The following is a 19722-nucleotide window of genomic DNA, read 5'->3' as shown; positions in this document are numbered from 1 at the left end:
AGTATCTCTTAGCAAGGTATTCCTCAATTCCTAAGGTTCACTTTCTCTCCACAGGAGAAATGTATAGACCATTTTAGCTTATTAAAATAGTAACTTGAAGTCATTAAGATTTGTGACAGATCATACCCCAAAGTACTTCCACTGGTAATAGCTTGCTTGAAGCTTACCAGGAAAAAATATTAATGATGTCAGATTTGAACTTGATATCTCAGAATATCATAAAATATTATGCTACTTTAATCTAGTTATAACTTTAATTCAGATAATTTAAAAAATTAGAACATGATTTAAAAGATAGTATGTCTCCTATTGAGGAAATCTTGCTAAGAGTAATTAAATTTCTGAGATCAACAGAGTATTTTCTGTTTGAGTACCTCTTTAAATGAATTAAGAGGAAGAATGGTTTCATTATTCATAGTTTGACTTGTGGAAGAGAGAATGAGAAAAATCGTAAGACATTCTTGGAACAATTCAACACAAAATATACATATATGTAAATCCTGAGATGTTACAACAGATTTTCAAACAGATCAACATGATCTAAATGGTTTTTAAGACACCGTTATACGGAGGATCAACAGCCATTTTTCCAGGATGTCCACATTGTGACAGGAAATCTCTTATTTGTTCTGATCAAAATTAAGTCAGTCACCCAGGGCAGGTGGCCAGTCAACATCTACAGACTAGAAGAGACAAAACAGTAATTAAAACAGATATTCTGGTCACCATTTGATGATTATAATCTAACAGAAGAAATTACATTTGATGGAACGAGCTATTGAATTTAATACTTCTACAGTTCATAGCAAGAATATTTGGCAGGAGGTCTTTCTAAATGAACTAATAATGTTTTATTACTTGGCTAGTTAGTACCTGTACCTCTTGATTAGTAAGACAATAGAACACATTTTCAAATTTTAAATGTTCTTTATGGGTGAAGTTATAAGCATTCAAATTCAGGTAACTATACCAGTGTTTCCTCAGATTTAACTTTTATTCTAATCATTTTCCTTCAGCTTTATATTTAAGAAATATAGTCATGTGTCATTTGGCAATTATGCTATATTTCTGAGAAATGCATTAAGTGATTTCATTACTGTAAACAGAGGACTTACTCAAACTAAAACAGGTAGGTGACACTGTCTTATGAAATCACTATTGATTGGAATAGCATTATTCAGTACAGGGCTGTACTCAATCATCTATCAACAACAGCCTTATTTATAATTTACCAAATGAAAATGAAAGATCTAGAACTGAAAACAGGATCTTTTCATTTCACAATTTTTTAATCTCTTTTCATCTCTACCTACCTCTATGTACTTTCATCTTGCTCTTCTAGAATAAAACCTTAAAATAGCAGCCCACTTTGTTGCCACATAAACAAATCACTTCCACATGTGTCAAGGCATACTGTCTTAAAAAACTTAAGAGAAAGCTCTTAAAAAAAAAATCAGCCAGGCGCCAGTGGCTTACACCTGTAATCCTACCTACTCCGGAGGCTGAGATCTGAGGATCACAGTTCAAAGCCAGCCCAGGTAGGAAAGTCTGTGAGACTCTTACCCCAATTAAGCACCAGAAAACTGGAAGTGACATTGTGGCTCAAAGTAGTAGTAGGGCACTAGCCTTGAGATGAAGAGCTCAAGATAGTGCCCAAGCCCAGAGTTCAAGCCCCAGTGTATCCTTGGCTTTTATTCATACTTAAATTCTAAAACATTCAATGATTTACTAAAAGTATTGTTTTTACAGGTCTATTTCACTTCCAGATTCATAAAAATTATTAGCAAAGGGGCTGGGGATATGGCCTAGTGGCAAGAGTGCCTGCCTCGGATACACGAGGCCCTGGGTTCGATTCCCCAGCACCACATATACAGAAAGCGGCCAGAAGCGGCGCTGTGGCTCAAGTGGCAGAGTGCTAGCCTTGAGCGGGAAGAAGCCAGGGACAGTACTCAGGCCCTGAGTCCAAGGCCCAGGACTAGCCAAAAAAAAAAAAAAAAAAAAAATTATTAGCAAAGCCCAAATAACCTGTATGTATTTTACAGATCTCAAAAAGATAGTTTGGTAATTTTTCAGCACACAGACATAAAACCACCACCCACATTTACACCAAGTATTTTCTCAAACAGAAAATGACACATCAGTAATCATAACTGTGTGTGTTGAGGGCAAGTAAGGGTAGGCATATGGCTGTGTTTAAAGACATTAAATGTGAACCCAGAAACTGATGGTTCACACCTGTAATCCTAGCAACTCAGGAGGCTGAGACCTGAAGATCATGGTTCAAAGCCAGCCTAGGCAGGAAAGTCCATGAGACTCATCTTCAATTAACTAGCAAAATGTTGAAAGTGGAACTGTGACTCATGTGGCAAAGCATTAGCCTTGAGCACAAAAGCTCAGGAACAGCACCTGGGCCCTCAGTTCAAGTCTCTGGACCAGAAAAAAAAAAGTATATATATGTACATATATAATGCTACAGGTGATCACAGTGGATAATCAAAGGTTGAGAACCCTTTACCTGTGATTCTGACATTTGTAAGCTATTCTACAAATAAATGAAGATGAATGCAGACTGAGGATATGACTGAGTAGAGTGCTTGCCTAGTGTTTGTGAGGCCTGGTTTCTATCCCCCAAACCCTTTACCCCTCCCCCACCCCAACACACAAACAAGAATGCAGTTAGGATTTGCTTTAACAGAAGGCTGTCTGCCTTAAAATGACAAGTATCATTGAAGAGGCTCCCTGAACCCTTGAAAGCATATCACTGCTGCACTGCAAGAACTATAGAAAGTCTAACTGAAAGCACTTGGGATAATTGGTAATCATGAACATTTCACTGCCACATTGTTTTTACATTGGGCAATATACCCACTTCTTAACTTTGAAATCATTCCCAAATGAAAACGTAACCTCTCCTAAGATTTTGGGTGGTTGTAGGGGTAGGCAGGAGGAGCTCTACTATTCAGAGTTCCATCAAGAAGCATAAATTTGTGATTCAATGTATACTGATACTCAAAAAATAAAAAATAAAAAGGGAGAACTACCAGAAAGATCTATTGTTTTAATTACTGTAGAATTTAACTTATCTCAATTCAAACTGGAAGAGTAGAAAGTGATATTAAAGGGATCACTTACTGAACTGCTCTGGACCACATCAGAGATCCCTTCAAGAATGATTTTATGTTTTGTTAGGATCTTGCTGTCTAGTTCAAGCTGGCCTCAAACTTGTGGACCTCCTGCTTCAGTCTCCCAAGTGCTGGGATTATAATCATGTCTTGCTTGAGAACTGCTTAAAGAAATAACCATCAGCTAGTCTCACTTCCTTCCTGTGTCCAAAATATACATTTCTAAGTGCCATAAATTCTTTTTTTAATGTTTTTGCTAGCACCAGGGTGTAAACTCAGAGCCTTACAATCTCGCTTGGCTTATTAGCTCACAGCTGGCACTAACACTGAGTCACGCCTCCGGCATGGCTTTTTACAGGTTATTTGGAAGATGAGGTTTGCCAGATTTTTTTTGCTCTGGCTGGCTTTGAACTGTAACCTCTGAGTCTCAGCCTCCCCAGTACACAGGATTATAGGCATGAGCCACCAATATCTGTCTCTGCATTCTTTCCAAGTGATTTTTGTAAGTCAAATCATGAATTCCTTTCAGAACTCTCTAAGGCCTTATTCATTAATACACATGCAAACATACTTTTTTTTTTGGCTAAAATTCTCAATAAAACATGTATGAAAAGGAGCCCATTAAGAGTCCCAAAGGACATGGAGGGCACTTACACTTTTATTTTCTTTTGTGAATTAAGAGTTCAATCTGAGTTTAATTTGCAAATCAGAAAATGATGGTAACTGATGCCAATGAATAAATTCGCTATATTCCACAAGGATCATAAATGTTGCCTTAGTCACATGTGGTGATGTATGCTTTCAGTGTTTGAGAGACTGAAGCAGGAGGATGGTGAATACAAGGCCAGCCTGGGCTACATACAATGATGTTTCAAAAAAACGATGTTTCAAAAAACAAACAAGGGGGCTGGGAATGTGGCTTAGTGCTTGCCTAGCATGCCTGGAGCCCTGCATCACATAAATAGAAAAAGCCAGAGGTAGCACCGTGGCTCAAGAGATAGAGTGCTAGCCTTGAGCAAAAAGAGGCTCAGGGACAGCACCCAGGCCCAGAGTTCTCAAGCCCCAGGACTGGCAAAAACAAAACAACAACAACCAAAAAACCAATAACAATAACAGTAATACCTCATATTTAAAATACAATAAAAATTCTGATAACAGTCCCCCCTTGCAATACAATGCAACAGTAAGATTTTTTTAAATCATTTTTCAAATACCTGTGAAGGTTGTGCTACTTGGCTTAATGTCAAAGGACCTAACTGGTTGAATTTAATTGATATGTGCATCCCACAACAAAACAATTTACCTCCACATCCAGCTCAAGAATGTCTGCAGTTACATTCATCAGGGAGCCAATGTTTGGTTTGGTTCTCCCAAAATCTCCATGCACAAACTCTTTAATGTAGCTGGGGTCTGTTTAAGGAAAAAGCGAGGATAGCCATGGAATACCAACTATTGCATGAGATTTGACAAGTTGAGGGGAATTAAAAGACAAAGAAAAAATGTAAAAAAAAAAAAAAGGAGGTCATTTCTGAGCTCTGACTAGAAGCATGTGTCTCAGAGACCAAGAGGTTCTCAGGCTGGTGGTCAGTACCAACCCGTGATTTGTGTTTACATTAGCAAAAGCCATGGCTTTCTTTTTTCTTAATAGCTCATCTCAAAATGAGATCAACAAAATTTGAGGACTAGGGTAGGCTCAAGTGGTAGAATGCTTGCCTAATCAATCTGACACACTGAGTTAAAACCCCAGTTCCACTAAAACAAAGAATCAAAATGTCAATACTGGATATAGATTCTAAAAATTACATTTTAGTGCTTCTTTAAATATAAAAGACAAGTTTCCTTTTTTGGGGGAGGGGGATAGGGGGGCAGTCCTGGGGCTTGGACTCAGGGCCTGAGCACTGTCCCTGGCTTCTTTTTGCTCAAGGCTGACACTCTACCTCTTGAGACACAGTGCCACTTCTGGCTTTTTCTGGTGCTGAGGAATCGAACCTAGGGGCTTCATGCAGGCAAGGCAAGCACCCTATCACTAAGCCACATTCCCAGCCCTAAAAGACAAGTTTCTTTGACACAACTTCCATTTTGTCATCTTTTGGGTCCCATTAATGGCAATTGGCATCTTGCCAGATGACAGGACTCCACAGGATCACATACAAAGCAACACTTGTGATGGCTCTCCTTGTAACAATTAGATGAAGGGACAGTGATAGTATCAGTTAGATTTGATGAAGGTCCTTCACAAGAATTATAAATAGACCTATGTTCCAGTCAGTTGCTAACAAAATACATGCATATATATATATATATATATAAATACATACACATGGCTACATGTGTATAGGTATACATAGTATCTATGTACATATGTGTATACACATATGCAAATTAAAAAACAAAGCATGAGCCTTAGGATATGGACATTGAAACTCTGAAACTTAAACTTTTCTAATAAGTGATATGTGATCCAAGTGCTTTGTTGTTTCTCTGTTGTTCTGGGACAGTGTACAAATAAAAATCCTATGAAAAGTAACACTGAGTGTGGTGACACACATGTGCATTCTCAGCATCTAAGAGACTGAGCTAGTTCACCCTGGGCTACACAATGAAATCTTGTCTCAAAATTTAAAATAAAATAGCATCTTTCCCTCATATTGGTTCAAGCAGTAGAGTGACTGCTTAGCAAGTGCAATGCCCTGAGTTCAGACCCCAATACTGACCCCAGGGGGTGGGGGGAACGTGCAGAGGGCACAGAAATGGAGGGACAAAGGATGAACAAACGCAGCAGTACTCACTAAACACTATGTTGAAAATGAAATATACAACTTGTGGGTGGGGGCAGGAGGGAAAAACTGGGAGAGATAAAGGGAAGGGATAACATTGTCCCAAAAGAAATACATTCATTTCCTGATTTATGAAGTGATAATCCCTTGGTACATCACCTTTACAGTAACAATTAAAAAATTTTAAAGAAGTCCAGGTGGAAAATGAATTAACCAAAGGTATTTTGTGAGTACATCTATGTGCTAAACATTATATAAGACACAGATTAATTGAAATATAAACCTTAGCAAACACAAATAGGAAAAAAAAAAGACCTCAAATCAACAGAAAGAATGGATTCCTCTCCAGTATCCTTTTTCCCAACACCTCCCAGAGCAAGCTGAACCTGTTTTCTGGGGCAGTGTCAGCACTCCCTATAGGAGTCCGCTTGAGAGCACTCCAAGCCGAGGTGAAAGGATACGTTCCGGCTTGAGTCTTCAGGTAGAGGCGAAAGTGATGTTCATCCACGTAGTGCGCCTCCATAGAGTGAATGACACGAGTTCGCACGGCTAAAGGCCTTCGGTGGAGGACCCGCAGAGGTGTTTTCTGGTCAATCTTTAAGTCCTAGAGGAAAATATGACAACCCTAGTGTCAAGAGCTTTGCCTCCCACTGATACCTTTCTTTTAGCTTTTCCACTACCACCCATAGCTCAGTATACAGCTTTCTACAGAGGACTCAGTCTATCTCTGTGAGGGGAGGAACTAACAAATGCTGGAATCAAGTATCTTCTTAGTCTCAATGAGAGTTCTCATAATTATCCATTTGGGCCTACAAACCAAGCCAAGAAGGACTTGGGCTTGGCACCAATGACTCATGCTTATAATCCTAGCTACTCAGGAGGCTGAGGTCTGAGGATCAAAGTCAGCCTGGGCAGGAAAGTCTGTGAGATTCTTATCTCCAAATAACCACTAAAAAACCAAGAGTAGAGCTCAAGTGGTAAAGTGACAGCTTTGAGCAAAAAAGCTAAGGGACAGCACCCAGGCCCTGAGTTCAAGCCCCGGTAGCAATACAACACACACACACACACACACACACACACACACACACACACACAACTTGGAAGTAAATGATCCTGAAGTCCTCTTCTGCTCTAATATTAAAAAAAAAAAATGGTTAGGACCCTGGAGTTCTATCTTGCCATTTACTTCAACAGAGTTCTTCTAGAGGATGACATGCTCATCTTTTTGTCTAACTCAAAGATGACCTCACAATAAGGATTTCAAAATTGGGTGAGAAATGGCGAGGATGCAACTGAGCACCACTTGTGCAGGTAGGAGTGTGCATGTTCTAGAAAGAACATGTAACTATATTCAAGGTTGTTTTTTTATCTTTGTTATGTATCTATAACAGATGAACCAATGCCCTTTAGCCCAACATTTTAAAGAGAGAGGCTTATTTCTCTCATAGTTCAAAAAAGAGATTTTCCTTTTTGTTTCAAGATTTAGATGAAGAAATGCAGGTTAATACTGTAAAAGATCAAATCATTTTAAGTTTCAAAAACAAATATGAATAACCAGAAAGGTGGTCCATAAGAACTTTAAACTCTGCAATTTCTTGTTGAAACAACTCTCCTTAATTTACATGGCAGTGAGTGCCCTGAAGCACTGCTCAGAAAAGACAGCTTTCTGTCTGCTCTCAAATCAGGTTCTCCCACAGAAATAAAGAGCAAGTTCAGACAATGATCACACTTCAAAAGGTGTTACTGCTTCTGTTAGAGCAGCCAGGATGTAGATACTCCTAAGTCTGGCTTTTAGAATTTATAATTCTTTGATTTTGTAAGTAGTTTAAGCTGGTGAGTTGTTTGCATACCCCTGACTTTTTTTCTGGCCAAAAAAAACATATTAATTAATTAGTAAATAAAGGACAAGACCAAACAAAGGACTGTTAACATGGTTTTAAGGGGTAGAGTGTTTGCTTGCAAGTTTGAGTGAGGACCTAATTAAAACCCCAGCAACAAAAAACAAAACACAAAAACAATAATGAAGAAAATACCTAATAATCCCAGCACTTAGGAGTTTGAGGCAGGAGGACCTGGACTGAGTTCAAGGCCAGCCTGGGCTATCCAGCAAAACCTTGACTTAAAAAATAAAACAAGCTGGGTGCTGGTGGCCCATGGCTGTAATCCTAGTTACTCAGGAGGCTGAGATCTGAGGATCATAGTTCAAAGCCAACCTGGGCATGAAACTCCATGAAGACTATTATCTCCAATAAACTACTCAAAAAAGCTGGAAGTGGCACTGTGGCTCAAGTGGTAGAGTACTAGCCTTGGGCAAAAGAAACTCAAAGACAGTGCCCAGGCCCAGAGTTTAAGTGCCAGGACTGGCAGAAAACAACAGAACACACAATCACACAAAAACTGCACTATTGAGGAATCTATTAAGATAATACCTGCTACTTTACAGGAGCAGCTACCTGGTGAGTGCTCTTCCCCACTTCTTTCTCTCCTGAGTCACACCCTGTACTGTCACACCCAGGAGCCAGTCAACCAAGAGAAACAGCAACAGAGCTGCTACCCCCAGGACCACCACTGCTTCCAACATGTGCCCTGCATCCTTTTTCGTCTGATTTTAGATGAAAAGAAGAAACTATTTCACTTACTCTCACATTATACTTCATTATCCCAACACCTGCTGAATTTTCAAAAAACAAATATACAAGCTTCTTACTTACAAGTGTGTATATTTATTTAAATGTATGTATTTAAAAAAAAGAGAGAGGGGGCTGGGGATATGGCCTAGTGGCAAGAGTGCTTGCCTCATATACATGAGGCCCTGGGTTCAATTCCCCAGCACCATATATACAGAAAACGGCCAGAAGTGGCGCTGTGGCTCAAGTGGCAGAGTGCTAGCCTTGAGCAAAAAGAAACCAGGGACAGTGCTCAGGCCCTGAGTCCAAGCCCCAGGACTGGCCAAAAAAAAAAAAAAAAAAGAGAGAGAGAGAGAGAGGTCTGGGAATATGGCCTAGTGGTAGAGTGCTTGCCTCTTACACATGAAGGCCTGGGTTCAATTCCTCAGCACCACATATATTTTTAAAAAGCCAGAAGTGGCGCTGTGGCTCAAGTGGTAGAGTGCTAGCCTTGAGCAAAAAGAGTCCAGGGACAGTGCTAAGGCCCTGAGTTCAGTTCCCAGGACTGGTAGAAAGAAAGAAGGAAGGGAGGGAGGGAGGGAGGGAGGGAGGGAGGGAGGGAGGGAGGAAGAGAAGGAAGGAAGGAAGGAAGGAAGGAAGGAAGGAAGGAAGGAAGGAAGGAAGGAAGGAAGGAAGGAAGGAAAGGAAAGGAAAGGAAAGGAAAGGAAGGAAGGAAGGAAGGAAGGAAGGAAGGAAGGAAGGAAGGAAGGAAGGAAGGAAGGAAGGAAAGAGGGAGATGGGGGAGAGGGGAGTAGATGGGGAGGAGATGGATGGAGAGAGAGAGGGAGGGAGGAGAGAAAGAGAGAGAGAGAGGAAGGAAGGAAGGAAGGAAGGGAGGGAGGGAGGGAGGGAGGAAGGAAGGAAGGAAGGAAGGAAGGAAGGAAGGAAGGAAGGAAGGAAGGAAGGAAAAGAAAAGAGAGAAAGAGTTCAAGTGGTAGAAGTCTGACTAGAAAGCACTAGGTCCAGAGTTTAAGTCCTAGAAATGCCAAAAGAGGAAGGAGGAAGAGGACAAACCTGAAGTGACTTTTCTCAGAATGGAGAAGTAACTTGATTTTTATTATTTGTAATCCCAATAGGAATGCTTGAAATTTTTAAATGTTACTAGAAATCAACAAATAACATCAGTCCATTTAATCTCCTTTCGGCATTACTTCAGATTTTAGCTCTATGCAAATTTCCAATCTGAATCTTTTATCTTCATAGTGCTAGGGTGAAGCCCAGGGCCTAGGTCAGGATCAGCTACTGCTCTACCATATACTTAATTTTCCAACAGCTTTCTGAATGACTGGTTCAGATAAAAGACAAAGATCAGAAATCTGTTTTGCAGGGTGACATTGATCAAGATGCATTGTATTCATAAACTGCTTTGTTAAATGGCAATGCTTTTTTACAACTACTTAAAGATAATAAAATATTTTAAATAAAACTTAAAAAATCCATTTTGCGGGGCTGGGAATATGGCCTAGTGGCAAGAGTGCTTGTCTCGTATACATAAGGCCCTGGGTTCGATTCCTCAGCACCACATACACAGAAAATGGCCAGAAGGGGCGCTGTGGCTCAAGTGGCAGAGTGCTAGCCTTGAGCAAAAAAGAAGCCAGGGACAGTGCTCAGGCCCTGAGTTCACGGCCTAGGACTGGCCAAAAAAAAAATTAAAAAATCCATTTTGCAATTTTAAAGATACCTGTTACAATATATTATCTACTAACCTAAAGGCTGCAGGAAGCAAAGGACCTTAAATACAAAGGAGTCTTAGTCTCAAATTCTAAGAAGGGGGGACACTGGAAGGGGACTAACCATTCCCTTGCTTTATAGCTAAGATTCTCTTAAGCAGGTGATTGATGCATGTTTCCACCAAAACAATGTTACTCTAAACATTACTCTGTACTTTATTCTTTATCTTATATTAGGGTGTTCCTATGAGTGACAGATTCAGACATGCCTTTATCTTTTTTTACCAACATTTTTAGGCATGTATATACACACTAACACAAGTTAAATGGAATTATATGCTATTTTGTTTTTTATTAGCTCTGTATTATTCTGATTCATTCTATCACTTCCTATTGGAAGATATTTTTATCCCCAAGCCAATGTTAGTCTCAAATTCCTCAACCTCCAGCTTCAGCTTTCTACATGCAAGGGTTATAGGCATGTATCATTATGCCCCACATGACCTTCATTGCTTCCAGTTTTGTTCTTGTTTTGCCATTTTGAACAAAATCAACAAGCTTCTCTGAACACATATTCTTATATACTGGAGTTTTATTCCTACAAGAAGGATGGTTGGTTCCTCATGCCTGTAATCCTAGCTATCCAGAAGGATGAGACCTGAGGATTGTAATTCAAAGCCAGCTCAGGAACTATTTTATCTCCAATTAACCCTCACCCCAGCAAAGGCAAGCAAGCAAGCAAACAAACAACAAAAGAAAAACAGGCTGGGTTCCAGTGGTTCATGCCTGTAATCCTAGCCACTCAAGAGGCTGAGATCTGAGAATAATGGTTCAAAGCCAGCCCAGGCAGGAAAGTTAGTGAGACTCTTATCTCCAGTTCATCACAGAAAAAGCTGGAAGTGGAGCTGTGGCTCAATGGGTAGAGTGCTAGCCTCAAGAAAAAAGCAACTCAGGAATAGCTCCCAGGCTCAGAGTCCAAGCCCCAGGACCAGCCAAAAAAATTTAAAGGAACAACAACAGCAACAAACAGTGGAGCTGTGACTAAAGTGGTAGAGTACCAGCTATGCACAAAACAAACAAACAAACAAAAAACAAAAAAACCTCAGGGACAATGCCACAGCCCTGAGTTCAAGCATTCCTACTGGGATTACAAATAATAAAAACCAAGTTACTTCTCCATTCTGAGAAAAGTCACCTCAGGTTTGTCCTCTTCCTCCTTCCTCTTTTGGCATTTCTGGGACTTAAACTCTGGACCTAGTGCTTTCTAGTCAGACTTCTACCACTTGAAGTACTCCACCAACTCTTTCTCTCTTTTCTTTTCCTTCCTTTCTCCCTCTCCCCCCACCACCCAGGGCTGGCATACACATACAAAAAAGTGTGTGAAAGTATGAAAGGAAAAATGCAAATTTTTTATTTTATATACAACATATAGACCATAAAATATATAAATAATAATAAAAAACATTTTTCTGTGTTACTAAATATCTCTCACATCATCTTTAGCAGTGGAGTGGTAACATCCATTACATAATAAGCTACACTACTGAAGTAGTCTCCCTTAGTGGCTCATCTAAATTACTGCAAAATATCGCCTATTTAAATGATGTCATAGTAACAACAAGCATCTCTTGTGCCTTTTATGCCTAGCCCTTAGATTTGAAATTATATAGCTACTCAGGAAGCTGAGATCTAAGGATCATGGTTTGAAGCCAACCCAGGCAGTAAAGTCTGTAAAACTCTTATTTCCAATTAACCACCAGAAAACTGGGAGTGGCCACTGTGGTTCAAAGTAGTAGAGTGCCAGCCTTGAGCAAAAGTGCTCAGAGACAGCATCCAGGCCCAAGTTCAAGCAGCACAACTGAAAAAAAAAACAAAGTATATTATCTTTTACTGGAAGCTATGAGGGCAGGTTGGACGAAATACACAAAAGAAAACATAGAACCTCCCTCAATGAAGTGGGAACAAAGAAGCCCAACTAAACCATTCGGTACATGGCAGAAAAACACTTGTGCTTCTTGTATGCTTCTCATCGGGTACTGATAAGTTTATATAGCATCCAGCTGGCTATGGTATGTGGTGAGTTTCCTCTTCCAGTCTTGTAAAATAAATAACAGCAAGCTAAAACATGTCTTGTCTGGGGTGGGTAGGGACCAAAGAGAAAGGGATGGATGAATGGGGAGAGGAACGGTGGGACAATACAGTGATAATACTCAATGTACATACGTGAAAATGGGAGTAAAAAACTTAAGGAGATAGGTGAAGATCGGATAAATGAGAGAAGAATGTTGAAAGGCTGACAGTGACAAAGATGCATCGCATGCATGAATGGACATGTTAAACTGAAACCCCTTTGTAAAACCATTTGAAGATTAAAACAAACACCATCCAAATACACCTGGCAGAAGAAAAGACCCCACTCTGAGTCAGTAGCAGGCTATTTTGTGCTTCACATGCATCACTTTTATTAAGAAACTTAATTTGAACATCAATTCTACTACATACATTTTATTTCATGACTTTTTAATAGATAACAATAACAGGATCGCTGTGCACTTTCTATGTGTCTGTTAGCCTTCTAAGTGTATTATATGAATAACTCATTTACTTCTCTTAACTAACTTTACAGATGAAGAAATTAAAGCATAAAGAGGCCAAGTGATTGTCCAAAATCACAACAGTAAGAAATGCAGGTCCAGAATTTGCACCCAGATCCTCTATCTTCAGAGTCAGGGTCTTAATCACTGGTAATGAATTAGATGAAGTGCTCAGTCATTCATTTGCAAATGACAAAGCCAGGATTTAAATTCAAACATCACAGACCCCAAAGCTCATGCTCTATAACTTTCTGCTAATAACCTAGAAGAAAATGAACTCTTGGGCAGGAGAAAAATAAAATTCAAGAAGAATAAGTGCACTTACACTACCTTGATCTCATTTAGGAATTCAGTGTCTTCCTTCTGTATTGGTCTATTTGTCCATATTAAGGCACTATAGGTCTTGGTCTTTTCTTCTTCACCTTCTTTCATATGTCCTATTGCCTCTCTAAACAAAAATAATAAGAGGGAGTTTGTCTGAATATACAAAATACATGCAAGCCTCATCCCAAATTTCTCTTTAAAAATGGCTTTATTGAAAAATAACTTGCACACAATTCCTCTATTTTAACTGTACAACTCAATGATTTTAGTTATGTTTTCAGAGTTGTGTGGCTATCACCACAATCTAATCCTACAATTTTCATCACCCCAGAAAGAAACGTCATATCCATTAGTGGTCACTTCCGATTCCTCCTTTACCTAGCCCAGACAACAAATGACTGATTTTCTATCTCTACAATTTCCCTATTCTGAACATCTTACATCAAATGCAATCATACAGGATGTGGTGCTTGGTACTGGCTTCTTTAACTTCCTAAGACACTCAATATTCATCTATGTTGCCGTACGTATAAGAATTTTATTGCAGGGAAAAGGGGACCCGGCGAACGGGAGACCGACTGCCGAAAACTCACACCAGGAACGCAGAGTCCAGACAACAGGACTCCACGGACCCCAGGGGGAGCGCGGACCAAGACAGACAGCGGCGACAGGAAGTTTGGGACCGCACGGCCGGGATCGGACGTGAGCGGCGGGGAACTGAGCTGTGCAGAAGGGGAGAGCCGAGGCCACCACCACGACTGTTTGCCACACCCCCACATCCCACACCCGAAGGGCCAAGGGCAGCGTGGGACACACACACACACACACACACACACAATCCAGGACCAGGCAGAGCTCCCCAATGGCGGTGCCCACTCAGTTTGGCGCATTTTGCACAAGTGGGTGGGCCGCCCCTCAAGAACATGGGCCCCGAAATGGTCCACACAGGAGGGCAAACCGCCTGAGAGGTGAGCTCCTCTGACCAAGATACAGAGTGGAAAAAGAACCAAAGAAGAGAAAAGCCTCCACGCCACGCTGAATCAGTGACCAGCAAACCCCCACCAGGGGCACGCTAGGGTCTGCACAACACAGCGGCAGGACACTGCCCTGCAGAGAAAGACACAGAACCTACCCACCCCCAAGTGCAGTGAGGGTGACCACCTCGGCAACAACCAAGACAGTCACGCTCACCCATTGGGCAGTAAGGTTCAACAGCCAAACTCAAACCCAGAGCCAGGACACTAGGACACAAGGCTCCCACTGACAGACCAGCGGGAAGCAGCACAAAGACAAACCAAGGAAGCCACCCACAGATCTCCAGATGCACAAATCACAAAGAAATATAACACAGTTCATCAAAGGGCAAGGCAACTCGTCAGCTCCAAAAAGCAGCACAAATGAAGAGGAGATGGAGAATAAAAAATCAACTGAGGCCATGTTAGCAGAAATGATGGAAAGCTTCAGAAACGAAATCAGAAAACAATTCCAGGAGTTTAGAGTGGAAGTCTCGAAGGACATCCAGGAAGCCAAGAAAGAAATGGAAGCAAAAATAGATACAGTGCAAACCTCGGTTAAAGAAGACCTTAACATCCTGAGAAGTGAAATGCATGAAAAAATAGATTTAAAATACAACTCTTTAAAGGAAGACATTTCCACGATCAGAGATGATCTGGCAACCATAAATAGCTCTCTGATATCCATAAACTCCGCAATTGAATCCACAGCACAAAGAAATGACCATATTGAATCCAGATTCTCTCTCTTGGACGATGATACAGCCGATAACAAGAAAATTACCACACTCCAAGAAACGGTAAAGCTCCACGGCAGACTAATCCATGAGCTAGTGGAAAAAGACAAGAGATATAATCTGCGCATAATTGGAATAGAAGAAGGAGCCGAATACCAGAGTAGAGGGCTTCAACATATTTTCAATAAAGTGATTGCAGAAAACTTCCCCAATCTCACAAGGGACCTCATCCAGGTAACCGAAGCCTATAGAACACCTGGCATACCAGACCCTAGAAAAGCCACGCCAAGGCACATAATAATCAAGACTTCAGATCTCAAGAATAAAGAGCAAATTTTGAATGCAGCCAAAGCAAAGAAAGAAATTTACTACAATGGGAAGAGGATCCGAATAACAGCAGACCTCTCCACACAAACCTACCACACGCAAACAGAATGGAAGAACCCCATCCAAGTTCTACATGCCAACAAGTGCCACCTAGAATAAAATATCCAGCGAAGCTGGAGTTCATATTCGAGGGGAAAACCAGATCTTTCCATAGCAAACAAGTTCTAAAGGAGTATGTGAATAAAAAACCAGCCATACAGCGAATTCTAAGAGGGGAATCCCACCTAACAGAAATCACACAGGACACACATACAGAAACAGAAAGAAACTATAATAGCCAGAGCCCAACAGAAAGAGCAGCTCACTAAAGACAAGAAAAAAAAAAAAAAGAGGAAAAACAGCCCAACAAGAAAATGGAAGGAGAAAAAACACTCTTATCCTTGATTTCTTTGAATATAAATGGTATAAACTATCCGATAAAGAGGAGCAGACTGGCAGAATGGATCTGCAAACAAAAAGTTGCTATCTGTTGTTTACAAGAGACCCACCTTACAGTAAGGAATAAAAACAGGCTTCGAATGAAAGGATGGAGCAAGATCTACCAAGCAAACGCACCTACCAAAACGGCAGGAGTAGCCAGCCTGATCTCAGACAAGCTGGACTTCTCATTAAAAGCAACTCAAAAAGACAAAGAAGGACACTACATTTTAATACAAGGAAAAATCCAGAATCAAGACATCATGGTGATGAATGTATACTCACCGAACAAAAGAGGCCGTACATATGTCAAGCAAATTCTCACAGAACTACAGAACAAGATAGACCCAAACACAATCATAGTGGGTGACTTTAATACCCCACTCTCTCCAAGAGACAGATCCAACACCCAGACAATTAGCAAGGGAGCTGAGGACCTAAGGAATACCATATCCCAAATGGATCTGACAGATCTACACAGAATCTTCCACCCTACAGAGACCCAATACACCTTCTTCTCAGCAGCACATGGATCATACTCCAAAATAGACCATGTCATAGCCCACACAAAGAACCTCAGCAAATACAAAAATATTGACGTCATCCCATGTATTATATCTGACCACAGTGGAATAAAGGTAACCCTCAATAACAACGGTTACCACAGAGGCTATACACATTCCTGGAGGGTAAACCCCACACTGTTATCCAACACTTGGGCCACAGACCAAATTAAAGATGAAATTAACAAATTCATAAGCCACAATGACAATGAAAATACACCACAAAGAAACCTATGGGACACAGCTAAAGCAGTACAGAGGGGCAAGATCATTGCCCTCAGCACTCACATTAAAAGAATGGAAACAGAGCAGGTGAATAACCTCACGATGAAACTAAAACAAATGGAAACAAGAAATGATCGAACCTAAATGACTAGGAGGAGAGAGAGCACAAAGATTAAAGAAGAGATAAATCTGATTGAAAATAGAAAGACCATTCAACAAATAAATAAGACTAAAAGCGGGTTCTTTGAGAAAATAAATAAAATTGACAGACCCCTCGCAAGACTTACAAAAAAAAGAAGAGACTCATATACATAAAATCAGGGACTCCACCAGAAAAAACATAAATAAGACTAAAAGCTGGTTCTTTGAGAAAATAAATAAAATTGACAGACCCCTCGCAAGACTTACAACAAAAAGAAGAGACTCATATACGTAAAATCAGGGACTCCACCGGAAAAATTACAACAAGTACACATGATATTCAATCATAAGGAACTATTTCCAGAACCTCTACTCACTAAAAAACAATAATTTTACAGAAATGGATCAATTCTTAGAGAAGTATAAACTGCCCAAACTGAACCAAGAAGAAATAACTCAACTAAATAAACCAATAACTTACAGCAAGATACAGGGGGTAATCAAGAACCACCCAACAAAGAAAAGCCCAGGCCCAGATGGATTCACCAACAAATTCTATAAAACCTTTAGTGAGGAAATAATACCAATACTCCTCAAACTCTTCCGCGAAATAGAAACAGAGGGAGAAATCCCAACCTCATTCTATGACGCTAATATTATACTCATCCCCAAACCAGGTAAAGACCTAAGAAAAAAGAGAACTACAGACCAATATCACTAATGAACACAGACGCAAAGCTCCTCAATAAAATATTAGCTAACAGGATCCAGAAACTGATCAAGAAAATTATACATCATGACCAAGTAAGCTTCATCCCACAGTCACAAGGATGGTTCAACATCCGTAAATCAATCAATGTAATTCACCACATAAACAGAACTAAAATCATTCTTGATTGTTATCTCAGTTGATGCCCAAAAAGCCTTTGACAAAATACAACATCCATACTTATTAAAAGCTCTGGAGAGAACAGGAACAGATGGAACATTCCTCAAAACAATAAAAGCCATATACAACAGACAAACTGCTAACATCATATTAAATGGAGAGAAACTTAAATCATTCCCCCTAAACTCAGTAACAAGATAAGGATGCCCACTCTCCCCACTTCTTTTCAACATAGTGCTGGAATCCCTAGCCATAGCAATAAGGTAAGAGGAGGACATCAAAGGGATCCACATCAGCAAGGAAGAAATCAAGCTATCCCTATTCGCAGACAACATGATCTTATATCTGAAGACACAAAAACTCAGTACCCAAACTCCTACACCTAATAAACCACTTTGGCAAAGTAGCAGGACACAAAATCAATCCACAAAAGTCAGTAGCTTTTCTGTACACCAGCAATAGACAAACAGAAAAGGAAATTATGGAAACAATTCCATTTACAGTAGCCAAAAAAAGAATAAAGTACCTAGGGATCAACCTAACCAAGGACGTGACGGACCTATTTAATGAGAACTATAAAAATCTAATAAGGGAAATCAAAGAAGACACAAGGAGATGGAAAGACCTCCCATGCTCATGGGTAGACAGAACCAATATAGTGAAAATGGCCGTATTGCCCAAATTGTTATACAAATTCAATGCAATCCCTATCAAAATCCCAATTACATTCTTCACTGAAATAGAGAAAGCAATCCATAAATTCATATGGAACAGCAAAAGACCTAGAATAGCCAAAGCAATTCTAGGCAAAAAAAGCAGCGCAGTAGGTATCACAATACCAGACTTCAAGCTCTACTATAGGGCCATCATAACAAAAACAGCCTGGTATTGGTATAAAAACAGAGCGGAAGACCAATGGAATAGAATTGAAGATCCAGAAATAAAACCGCACTCTTACAGTCAGCTGAGCTAAAGACATACAATGGAATAAACATAGCCTCTTCAACTACTTGTGCTGGGAGAACTGGGCAGCCATATGCAGAAAACTCAAAGTAGACCCAAGCTTATCACCATGTACCAAGATCAACTCAAAATGGATCATGGACTTCAATATCAGACCTGAGTCCTTGAAACTACTGAAGGACAGAGTAGGAAAGACGCTAGAACTTATAGGCACAGGAAGGAACTTCCTGAATAGAGTCCCAGGGGCACAACAAATAGGGGAGAGATTCGACAAATGGGACTACTACAAATTAAAAAGTTTCTGCACAGCTAAGGACATATCCACCAAAATAGAAAGACAGCCAACAATATGGGAAAGGATCTTTACCAGCACAGCAACAGACAAAGGTCTAATATCTGCCATCTACAGAGAACTCAAAAAACTAAGCCCCTCCAAGCCCAATAAACCAGTTATTAAATGGGCAAAGGAGCTAAAGAGAGACTTCACAAAAGAAGACATAAAAATGGCAAAGAAACATATGAGGAAATGTTCAACATCCCTGGTAGTAAAGGAAATGCAAATAAAAACAACCCTGAGATACCACCTCACTCCAGTTAGAATGGCCTATACTCTGAACTCAGGCAACAACAAATGCTGGAGGGGGTGTGGGGAAAGAGGAACCCTTCTCCATTGTTGGTGGGAGTGCAAATTAGTACAATCACTTTGGAGAACAGTATGGAAGTTTCTCAAAAAGCTCAATATAGACCTACCCTATGACCCAGCCATACCACTCCTAGGCATCTACCCTGGACAACAGGTCCCAAGATATCAAAAAGACATTTGTACTTCCATGTTTATCGCTGCAAAATTCACAATAGCCAAAATATGGAAACAACCCAGATGTCCCTCCACAGACGAATGTATCCAAAAAATATGGTACCTATACACAATGGAATACTACATAGCGATTACGAATGGTGAAATATTGTTACTCGCAGGGAAATGGTCAAAACTTGAACAAATAATGTTGAGCGAGACAAGCCTAGAACACAGAAAACAAAGGGGCATGATCTCCCTGATATATGACTGTTAAGAAGGGGTGACGGAGGGACAGTAGAGACCAGGTCTGTGAAACCAAAAACTGCTTGTCAAATGGTATTTCCCACAGGATTGGGTCAGTGACCCAACATTATGTAACTAAAACCAAACAACTACTCAACATATAAAGGTCAAAAACTGACCTCTTAGTGGAAT

General features: G+C 40.2%; 1 protein-coding gene across 6 annotated transcripts in view; it reads right to left on the bottom strand.

Moving 5' to 3' along the window:
- Positions 1 to 240: 240 nt before the first annotated feature.
- Pus10 (pseudouridine synthase 10) overlaps positions 241 to 19722 on the bottom strand; it is an 80708-nt gene continuing 61226 nt past the window's right edge. For all 6 annotated transcript variants that reach the window (XM_048352865.1, XM_048352862.1, XM_048352866.1 and 3 more), the window contains 4 exons: positions 13160 to 13277; positions 6361 to 6503; positions 4426 to 4525; positions 241 to 683 (listed from right to left, as the gene is read on the bottom strand). In XM_048352865.1, the coding sequence (XP_048208822.1) occupies positions 645 to 683; positions 4426 to 4525; positions 6361 to 6503; positions 13160 to 13277 (400 nt within the window). In that variant the 3' untranslated portion in view covers positions 241 to 644. The remainder of the gene's footprint in view (positions 684 to 4425; positions 4526 to 6360; positions 6504 to 13159; positions 13278 to 19722) is intronic.

Source organism: Perognathus longimembris, chromosome 8 (assembly GCF_023159225.1).
Source record: "Perognathus longimembris pacificus isolate PPM17 chromosome 8, ASM2315922v1, whole genome shotgun sequence".
In the NCBI taxonomy this organism is placed as follows: Eukaryota; Metazoa; Chordata; class Mammalia; order Rodentia; family Heteromyidae; genus Perognathus; species Perognathus longimembris.
Note: the sequence above shows the minus strand (reverse complement) of the source record. Positions and strands in the feature narration are given on the sequence as shown.